This window comes from Barbus barbus, assembly GCF_936440315.1.
Source record: "Barbus barbus genome assembly, chromosome: 33".
Lineage (NCBI taxonomy): Eukaryota > Metazoa > Chordata > Actinopteri > Cypriniformes > Cyprinidae > Barbus > Barbus barbus.
The window spans coordinates 8,868,319-8,879,774 of record NC_136761.1 but is presented as its reverse complement, the minus strand read 5'-3'; the positions used below and the strand labels follow the sequence as shown (position 1 = coordinate 8,879,774).

Here is an 11,456-nt window from a genome sequence, read left to right as displayed (position 1 = left end):
GTGATGTTTGGATTGTAAGCAGAGAGCGGCCGACAAACTCCATGCGAGTGTTAAAGCTGACTTCTGCCTGAAACTGAAAACTATTTCTTCAGTTGAATCGCATCTGCGACTCCTGGTCTTCATTTGAACACACCTGGTCCTTTGGGTTTTAACTGTTAATCCCCAAAATAGTTTTTTTCTGTTTATCTGTAGTTACTATTAAGGTATAAAGTTCACTGTGTTAACAGCTGTTTACATCATAGACTTTCACTTTGAGGATTTTATCAAACACATTAAAAGCCCAAGCATATACAATCAAAACAACATACTAATAATATAATATAGAAAAGTAGAATTTTATTCATTTATGCTGCATAACAGTATGTCGGTCTTACAGCTCTGATACTCAAATCTTGCGCACTCTTGTGCAATTCACAGAATTAGACAGAACAGTGAGTTTAATATAACATCTGAAATATATTGATATATCGATATATCATTAGTTGGATTGTTCCTCTCTCTCATTCTTTGATGGCATAGAAAAGCCCCCAGCGTTGGTCTCCAGTCTCACAGCGCTGCAGTTTTTCTGTCCATCCATTTACAATGGCATCATAGTCTTCCTGAGAGAACTCCTGTGGAGGACACAAAGATTACAAGAGTACATGATAAGCTGCTTCCTTTCCAACAATATTCATGCAAACTTTAAAGGAATAGTTCACCCAAAAATAAAAAAAAAATACTCACCCTCAGGTCATTCAAGATGTAGATGAGTTTGTTTCTTCACGGGAACAGATTTGGAGAAATTTAGCATTACATTACTTGCTCACCAATGGATCCTTTGCAGTGAATGGGTGCCGTCAGAATGAGAGTCCAAACAGTTGATAAAAACATCACAATAATCCACAAGTAATCTACACAACTCCAGTCCCTCAATTAAGGTCTTGTGAAGTGAATAAGAAACAAATCCTTAGACATTTTTAACTTTAAGCTGTTGCTTCTGGATAAAATATGTCTTCTCTCCATAATATTAATTGTGGATGTTTTTATCAGCTGTTTGAACTCTCGTTCTGACGGCACCCATTCACTGCAGAGGATCCACTGGTGAGCAGGTGATTTCTCCAAATATGTTCCCATGAACAAACAAACTCATCTACACCTTGGATGGCTTGCACTGGAAGGTTGAGTGCATTTGCATTTTTGGGTGAACTACCTCTTAAATGAAAGTGAAACATGTTTTCAATGCCTGCAAATGTGATTTAAATAAAACGGGAGGGAAAAGGAGAAAATACTTCCTCCAACAGCATGCAAATGTGTGGTTGTAAATGTAATACAGACGTTATGTATGAGTGTGTTTACATGTATAAACTCCTCTTTCATCTCCTCGGCTCTCTGCAGTTCAGCCTTTATGACTTGAATAAATTGCTCTGTTCTGTCCTCAGCGCGAACATTACTGAATCCCACCTCGCTCAGGAACTGAAAAACACACACAAACACACTCAGCAAGAGCATAAACAAGCCCTATGTTCCTGCACCAGCTTTTTTTTTGGCATATTCAGCATTGTAGTGACCACAATCAGCATTACATAACAGAGCAATACTAAATCTCAGTCCAAACTAGCTTTAATAGTACACTATGAATTTATGAGGTCTGTACTTGTCCGTATCTCTGAGGTGTGTAGAGGATATATCCCCGCTGGTTAACGTAATCCTGAAACACTGGCGACCAAGGCTTCTCTCCACAGCAGTAATCACTGATCAGAAGTCTCCCGCCCGGCTTCAGCCATGACTGAAACACACACATAAAAGAACAGTTTACCTCAAAATACACATTCTTTCATCATGTACTTCAATGACAATACCTCATTTGTTCAGTAGAGGGCAGAAAACGCAAATTATTTGCTCTTATTTCCTAAGAATTATTTTCCACGTCAGCATTTGCTTGCTGTACATCACTGCATTTGCCTGTTTGGATCGAATCCTCAACAGTTCAATACAAATGCAAAGCCTTGTTTTTATAAGCCATACATAATGTCTCACTCATTTGAGTCTTGGTAGAAAAATAAAGATGGCTCAAGGTGCAGTTAACTAAAACCACATACACAAACACCTACACACATATATTGACTGGAACACCTGCTACCCAATGACAGTATTTACATCTACAGCACACAGATAATCATTTGTATATCCTCATACACACAAACAACCTTTATGCGCACACATACAGATACACAGTATGTATCCTACATATGAAGTGACAGCCATGAAAATAATGCACACATGCAGGATTTTACTTGTGAGAACACTCACATAAAACTTTCTGAAGAGGTCAAGTTTGTCCCTGATGTGCAGAATGGTGTCTCTGCTGTAGACCACATCAAACGCGGCGTCAGGAAACCTTCTTTTTGTGGCATCCGACACCTCAAACTGCACCTGCAGAGGAAGGACAGACAGTTACTCCACTATTAGGAAGAATGCAGCTCTGTTCGTTCTCAAAGCTATGCGAATAAAAAGTGTCTGTACTCTTTTTATTTAATATACAATTAGTTAACATTTTAAAAGAGATTTCTAAATGTCCTGTGGAAAAAAACTTAGTACTAGGATGCTAGGGTGTTACTATGCAGTTGTTATGTTGTTATATGTGGTTGCTATGTGTGTGGTTGTCACGGTGTTGCTACATAGTAACAACCTTATTTCAATAGGTGGTTGCCAGGGTGTTGTGTCTAGTTACCAGGGTGTTGCTACGTAGTAACAACCTAGATGTAATAGGTCGTTGCCAGGGTGTTGTGTGGTTACCAGGGTGTTGCTACATTGTAACAACCTAGTTGTAATAGGTGGATGTCAGGGTGTTTTGTGTGGTTGTCAGAGTGTTGCTATGCAGTTGCAAGGTTGCTATAGGTGGCTGTTATGATGTTAAGGGTGGTTACCTGGGTAATTCTATATAGTAACATCCTAGTTGTAATAGATGGTTACCAGGGTGTTGATATGCAGCTGATAGGTTATTATAGGTGGCTGCTATGGTGTTAAGGGTGGTTACCAGGGTGTTTCTATGTAATAACAACCTAGTTGTAATAGATGGTTACCAGGGTGTTGCTATGCAGTTGATAGGTTATTATAGGTGGCTGCTATTGTGTTATGGGTGGTTACTAGGGTGTTGCTACATAGTAACATCCTAGTTGTAATAGGTGGTTACCAGGGTGTTGTGTGTGGTTATCAGGGTGTTGTTATGCAGCTGTGAAGCTACTTGTTTGTTGTATTTTTCTATGTAGTTGCTAGGGTTTTCTGGATGGTTGTCGGGGTGTTGCTATGCAGTTGACATGCTGTTCTGAGTAGTGTGTGATTTGCTTTGGGGTTGCTATAGTGATCTGGGTGGTTGCCAGGGTGTTGCAAAACTGAGTTGTTGCTTTTGCCATGGAGTTACAAGTTTGTTATGGTTGGTTGCCAGTGTTTCAATGCAGTTGCAAAGCTGTTCTGAGAAGTTTGTTGCATTTTTTTATGCAGTTGCCAGGGTGTTGCTAGGTATTTGCTGAAAAACTCAACTTACTAATGGCAGTTTCTCCTTCACGGCTCTCTCCATGGCGATCTCCACCATGTTTGATGACAGGTCCATGCCTAGAACCTCAACTCCAAAGGTCTGTTATTAAAAAAGATAATTCAGTAAGTTAGTAATTAATCACATCACAGTAATCAGAAACTACAGCTGTGAATGATCATGTGAAAGTGGTCAGAATGTACACCACACTAAAATATAGACAAAACAGAATTTCTGTCTGATAATATTTAATTATGGTTTGCTTGTTCTGAACACGTTCTGAAGCAACACACAAACCCATCACACGTCAATCTTTGGCTCACCTTGGCCATGTAGAAATCTCCACCTCCAATCCCACAGCCAACATCAAGAACCTTCTGTCCCGCGGTCAAGTTCAGCATATCAACAAACTCCTAATAGGTTACAGATTAATATATCAAAGAGATTGAGAGAAAACAAGCCATTAATTATTCACTAAAATGATGAGATAACACTGAGAATTAAGAGATCAGTAGTTCTCCACTGCTCAGCCACGAGCCAAAAATTAGAAATCCTCAAAACCAGAAATAAAAGTATATGACAGAAATATTAATAAATTAATTGCTTAAATTGTTAATCATTTTATTACAAACACTTTAGTCTGGTAAACACTTTTGGTACTTTGCTTCAGAAGTTTACATAATTAAAGTTACTCCAATCGGCTAGATGGCGAGAAGTGACCATATTATAATTGAGTCAATAATGATTAATTTAAAAGATAGGTTCAAAAAACCTATTCATTCATTCAGGAAGGTACAATTTTTTTTATTAATGGGTCATTAAATGATTTATTTAACTGATTCATTCAAAAACGCATATTTATTTACGCACGAAACAAGCAGCTGTCGAATGAATCCTTGAATTATTCATTCAACCGCGATGTTAGTAGCCTAGGCTATTCTTTCACTAGGCTACTAACGCTACACACACAGTGCCTTTATGGTAGCTTAATAATATGTAGCCACTATTTTTTGGGGGTAAAAAGGTAAAAGTAGGCTACCTTTCGAAAAGGTAGATTGTAATAAAAGTAATTATTATTATTTCTTTCTTTGTATTTTTTAAATGAACTTCACATGGCATTTTTGAAGATGTATGACCCTAAATTCTGCATCCCTGACCTTGGTTGTGCTGAATCCACCTGTGCTGACGTATCCTGATCCGAACATCTTCTCATAACGTAAGATTCCTCGTCTGGTGTACTGCTGGTTATCTAGAAACTCCTGGAATGTCGAGAAGCCGCCCTGATGCTGCTGTACCACATCACGACGAACTTTCTGCATGAGCCAGCACAACTGGTTCTGGTTGTTCTTCATCTAAGACAAAGCATTTTTGTTTCAGTTTATTATACCGAGGTCATGTTCTTAAAATAATTTGCTGACAGACTGGTTTACCTTCACATAGGTCTCAACTGTCTTATTGAGCACCATGTCAAAGCCAAATTTCTTCTCTGTCTGATCTGATTCATCCAGCAGGAATGACGTCATCAGGTGGTTGTAGTAAGCAGGGCTTCTGTAGTGTGTGGGGTTAAAATCTCGCTTGCAGTCACCTGTGGGCATCAAAAAGACATTAAAATTTATAGAAAAACTTACATTTTACAATATTAAATAATATTCATTATGCTACTCTAAAGCTGTAATAAAAGTAATAAAGTATGAGGATCATTGTGCGCTATATGAGGGTTATTATAGTTAACTAAAACTTTTGTTACTTGAAATAAAATAAACTTTAACTCAAATAAAATATGCAAATAAAACAACTTTAAGCATATTTTGTTTCAGCTAATTGCCAAGGCAACATTTCTCATATTCATATAGTTTAACTTGATGTGCTAAAATAACTGAAACTAAAACTGAAATAGAAAACTGTACAGACATATTTTAAACAACACAACAAAGAAACTTTAAAAGTAAAACAAAAATTGAAAATCTAAACATATGTATAGAATATAAAATATAATAGAATATAAAAACAAATTCAAAATGTTAATAGAAATATAATAGCATCTCAATTATGATTAAATTATTAAACTATTTTTAAAGTGTTTATCATTTATTTGCATAACTATAGATTCTAGAAATACAGTTTTGTCAAAGTGCTTATTTATTTTGATTTTTGTCACATCAATTAGAAAACAAGATTGCAGTGTCATTCAATAAAATAGAAAAAAGAAATCACTGCCATTAAGTGTTAGATTACAGGGTGTTGTTTCTCTAACCTGACTGGTGAAAGCAGGACTCTCTGAAGAACAGGTATCCTCCTGGGCGGAGCCACATGAGGAACTTCTCAGCTAATGACTTCAGCTCATGATCACTCAGATACATCAACAGCCAGTTAGAGAAGACCACGTCAAAACTGAAACAGAAAGTGTCAGAGAGATGAAGTGGAAGATGGAGATAGACATCAAATGAGATGGGATACATCTTCTCAGATCATTTTATACCCAATGAAATTAAAATCGAATAATAATAATCTAAAGAAGATTTTTCTGCTATGAAGAAACTTTTGTGGAATGGAAAGATTCCATAGATGTTAAATGTTCTTCACGGAACCATCAATGTCAATAAAGAAGCTTTACATTCAAGAGTGAAGCTGTGAACTCTTGTACACTAACAGTTGACACATTGTATACACATTTACTATTTACTTTCATTCTTTTCTAGGAAAATTGACCAAAAATACTTGTGACTCCTTAGGGGTGTATCTAAACGTTTGGCCAATCAGTGCTCTCTAAAATGAGAATCATAGCAATGGCACTCTTAACCTATTTGCCTAAAAATCCTTTAAAGCCTTTAAAAATAGGTCTTTATTTATTTCATGACATTTCAGTTTGCGGAAGTCTTTGAGAACCTGAAACCTTGTTCTTCTGGAGACTCCAGGTAGTGTGCAGTTTTGCATAAACTGTTCCTGGTGGTTTCATTCTTGGTCTAACACCTAATTATTCATCTTAATTCATAAAGTCTTTTGCCATTAATATCGTTTCTCCTCAAACTGCTTTTTTTTTTTTTTTTTGTGAATCTGCTTCCCCAATAAGCATTTTTTGTTAAGCACCTTAATTTTGCGATTTCTACATTATTGCATCCTTCTCATGGGTACGTAATCCTTTTTGACCTTTCAGTGGGAGAAATTTCTTTTTGGCCCATTTTATCTGTAAAAGAAAATCTGCTTAATAATTAGTCACATCTGAATATAAGCCATTTTATATTCCGGCCCTCATTAACAATTATATATCTCATATAAATGATTATATACACAACTAATAGTAGTTATTGAGATTTGATGTGGTTTGGTATTGGTAAAATATGGTTGGAAAAAAATATGATTAGAATATTGGCTGGCCTAATAATTCTGCACAGACTGTGTTTATAGGGCTGAATATATCGATGCTTTCTCTCACCTGTGTTTAGGGAAGTCCAGCTTTGTGACATCAGCTTGCATGAATTCAGCGTTGCCCAGGTGACTGTTGTCCTTTCTGTTCTTTTCCACAAACTTCTCCATGAAGTCCACAGCGGTCACGCGACGGGCCTTGCCAATGAGGTGACGTGTGAACCGACTGAAAAGAGCAAAGGTCATGATAACAATGCAGCAAATAAACCATGCTTAAAAGCTTAGTACTGGCCAAGAAACAGATTACCTAACCATTTGAACTTTTGATTAGATTTACACCAGATTTTCATTTGATAGTTTCTCTGGGACATATAATTGTATTGCTGCATATGATTGTATACAATGAATATTGTTGAATTAATGTTCCTTGTTTGTCATTTAAACTCGTTTTTAAAACTCCTATCTTGTTGAATCTCATATAACTTAAAATGAATTGGTTCTTAATGATTTATTTTAATGAGTTCAAGTAATATAAAAACATATGATGCATGAACTGGTAATTTTTTATAGTGTTGTTTGTATATATCTTTAATATCTTGTAAATAATAAGTTGTAAAGTGTTTATGCATTATGGTAGTTTTTGTTCCAATGCCTTCAGTTTATGATGATTTTATTTCTAACATGAAAACTATTTTATTAATTTCTTATTTATTAGTCTTATTTTCTTGATGCAAAACATTAACTGCTGTTTTGTCTTTTGATTTCAGGGTGAACTATGAATTGGACTTGCTCGTATGGTTCACCCAAACATCAGAGATCTGCAGGTCTCTTCAGAATCAGTCAAAGACAATGTGATCACTGACCCGATTCCAGCACCGAGTTCCAGCACATCAGAACCAGCCAGAGAAGGGAGCATGGAGAGAATCTCTGGCAGCTCATGTTGGGTCAGTTCCTGAGCGTTTGAATCCAGCATCATCTCCTCTACTGTTGCAGACTTGGAATGTTCCTTCCAGAACTCCATCATCATGTTTCGCTCAGTTTCTATGGAGGCAAACCCCATCAGGTAAGGACACTAAGGATATTTCTATTTCTATTTATTTTATATTCATGGTTACCGTTACAAAAATTGACTAAACTCTTTAAAAAAAAGGTTCCATTTTTTTTTGCCACAATGCCATATAAGATCAATTTTGGGTTCCCCAAAGAGCTTTTCAATGAACATTCTAAAGGAAGTGTGGAGAACATTTTAAAGGGGTCATATGGTGCAATTTCTTGTTTTCCTTTTCTTTAGTGTGTTATGTAGCTGTTTGTTCATGTATAAGATCTGCAGACTTACAAAGCTCAAAGTCTCCCACAAAAGGATTTATTCCATCTAAAAGAGAAGGCTGATCCCACCCGGGCTAAAATGCCTCATTCAAACATGCCTCCACATGTCTACGTCACAATGTGTAAATATTTGCATAATGCTGCCCAAATGTGCACACAAAGAAAGAAGGCGTGGTTTCATTAACCGCAGTAGTGTTGATGCAGCCATGTCAGGAAGACGCTGTGTGTTTCTGTGCGAACGCAAAAGTGCTTTATTTGGTCTTCTGAAAGTAGATTCAATTAGGAATCATTGGTTAAGATTTATTTACAACAGAATAGCACAAGCCAAATGTTCGAATTTGTGAAACGCATTTTATGGATGACAATCTCATGAACCTAGTAGAGTACAAGGCTGGCTGTGCACAAAGGCTATTTCTAAAAAAAAAACAAGTCAATTCCAACTTTGCTATGACAATCTGGCACTTCTGAATCAGCGACTGTAAGTATGTTTTGTTATTAGTTTAAGTATTTGCTATTGACTGTTCAAATGCGGAGTTTTGCGCAATGTAGAGTAACACGTCATGTGTGTGTGTGTGTGAGAGAGAGGAACAGGGTCACATCACAGTGGAGTGTACAGCCCATCAGAAATCATAGCACGTCAGCTGTCTTAACCGCGGCTTGTGTACTGCAAATACATACAAGCATCATACACTATGTCTGTCACGCGACTCTGTTCCCCTTTCGGGCTTTAATTAATAGTAAAACTAACGACATTTATATATTCGTCGTCTTTATATATTCAACGTCTTTATATTTACTTTGAAAGCTGAAGCTTGAGATTATGGTAAGGGGTGTTACATTTCCGACGTGCGCTTGTGGTGTTCGGCCAATCACAATGCACCGCGTCAGCTGGCCAATCAGAGCAGACTGTGCTTGTCGGAAGGAGGGGCTTTGTAGAAAACTACGAGCGTTTGAGAGAGGCGGGGCATAGAGGAACTACAATAATGTACAGTATTTGAAAAATAATGTGTTTTTTGAACATTAAAGCATGTCAACATATTCTGTTACACCAAATACACAAAATAATGATCTTTAAATATAGCATCATATGACCCCTTTAAAAGAACATTTTCCCACTATGAATAATCTTTTGTGGAACAAAAAGATTCAATGGATGTTAAAGATTCTTCTTGGAACCAGTGATGCCAATATATTTTGTAAAAGTGTTTATTAATTCTGAACATCTTTAGTCCATGTTTGTAAAAAAACAAAAAACAAAAAAACAGGTAAGCAACACATTGAATTAAATTTTAAATTCCGAAGTAGTTTTGTAGATTAAGTGTATTATTTTTGGTTTATAGTGCATAATTATTATGTAAAATAAGTGTTAATTTAAATTGAACAAATCTCATTTGCTTATATTGCATGTTTTTCAGAATGTTATGTTCTCTTAATTATATGTTCTCCAGATATCAGGACATTTTAAAAAAGGGTTAGTCTCATACCATATTTCAAATCTATCTACAATAATAAATGGAGTCCAAAAATGATCCAAACATTGTTTTAAAGTTCTACTCTGTATGACTAAATTGAGAAATGTCTGAATACAGAGATCTGTTCAAGTCTGTTTAATTTTATCATCTCATACAAGCAATACTTGACAAAATACTGGCCATTTAAAAAACAATTTGGGTCAATCCCTAAATTAAATTCTAATGATATAATTACACAACTTCAAAGTGAGTTATATTTAATGAAGTCATTTAAGTTTCATTTCATCATCTCATACTAGCAATATTGACATGGGAAAAAAAAATCTATTCCATATGCTTTTGTCTTACCTTTTTCCATATCAGTGAAATAGAATAGAATAAAATCACAAATATACAGATTTTTTTCCACCGGAACAGTTTGTCAGTGAGCTTGTAAGTCTCTTTAAATACTCATGCGCGCTGTCCTGTCCGGGTCTATATTACTCAGGACCAATAAACCCCGCTGACCACTAGGGCGAGGGGAGGAGACCTGCGCTTTACGCATGAATAATAATGATACTGAAATCCAGGGGGATTTCGAAAGGCAGTGATGGAACGGGATTCCCTTACCGTACGACAGGACTGGATACGCGTTCCGTCAGGCTTCGTTCACAGACGTTTGAAGAGGGAGGCGTCAAAGCTGAATGAGACCATATCCTTACACTTTCTGATTGGAGAAATGGAGAAGAGAGAGAGAGAGAGAGAGAGAGAGAGACGCCGGTATGCCCCTCCTCGGGCTTATTAATGGTGATGCAGAATTATGAAACAAGCGAAAAACGTAACGTGTAGTTAAAGCTTTACACGCGCACCGGCTTCTGCTGGAAAAGTGCTGACGCGTCTCGTGCGCGCTCTAGACAGGAATGCGCGCTCGTTGCGCAATATTGCCTCATGCATTCTAGAGCCAAATGCTGCCAAACTGAAGAGAGGAACGTTTAAACGAACAGCCACTAGATTATGATAATCAATGTGTAATTCAATCCCTTATTGCGCTATTTGGTATTGTGCTCATGTTGGGCTGCATTTGTGTTGTTTTGTATTATATTTTATGTGTTTAATGATGAAAGCAATCGATTTATATTCCACATAGCTGAAAACCAGAGGTCTAGTTGGCATGCCACTCTAGTGCATATATTAATAATATAATTAATGTACCTTTTTTTGGTGTTTTTTTAACTTTTTTGAAAGATTTATTACTAGCTACATTAAAAAAGAATGAATGAATAAGTAAGTAAATACATTTAAATTAAAAGTAACACACAGGGTTATTATAATGAACTGATACTAAAACATTACTAAGTAACTAACTAACCTGTGTTGTCATAATTTGAACTTGCCTTTAAATATAAAGTAACATGCTGGTTTGTTATAATGTTATGATACTAAAACTAAAACAATAATAACTAACTAAATCAATAGCTTGGGGGGAAAAGTGTATTGTATTTTGAAATTGTATTTTGTTTTAGCTAGTTGCCAAGATATTTCTAATTTTATTTTCTTAGTAATTTATTTTCTAATTAATAGAAAATAAAAAAGAAATGTATTTTCTAATTCTAATTAATTTATTATTAATGTCTAATTAATTTATTAGAAAGTTGGCATAACTGGAATGTGCCTTTAAATGAAAAGTAACATTCTGGTTTATTATAATATTATAATAATGTTATAATACTAACTATCTAAATACAGCTCGGGGAGAAAAGAACTGAAATTGTATTTTGTTTCAGCTAGTTGCCAAGATTTAGTTG

General features: G+C 36.0%; 1 protein-coding gene across 2 annotated transcripts; it reads right to left on the bottom strand.

Annotated features, from left to right (window-relative positions):
• Positions 1-316: 316 nt before the first annotated feature.
• Positions 317-10,563, bottom strand: LOC306852839 (uncharacterized protein). Of its 2 annotated transcripts, none has more exons than XM_079389947.1 (12): positions 10,282-10,563; positions 7,738-7,915; positions 6,945-7,100; positions 5,766-5,902; positions 4,942-5,096; positions 4,669-4,863; positions 3,835-3,924; positions 3,524-3,613; positions 2,290-2,412; positions 1,634-1,765; positions 1,336-1,452; positions 317-611 (listed from the first exon to the last, which is right to left on the bottom strand). In XM_079389947.1, exons 2-12 carry the CDS (start codon positions 7,899-7,901, stop codon positions 501-503), a joined length of 1,470 nt encoding a protein of 489 aa, XP_079246073.1. In that variant the 5' UTR covers positions 7,902-7,915; positions 10,282-10,563; the 3' UTR covers positions 317-500. The 2 variants fall into 2 exon arrangements, with proteins under 2 accessions (XP_079246073.1, XP_079246072.1); XM_079389946.1 differs by having other exon boundaries at positions 10,021-10,295.
• Between the last annotated feature and the right edge of the window lie 893 nt (positions 10,564-11,456).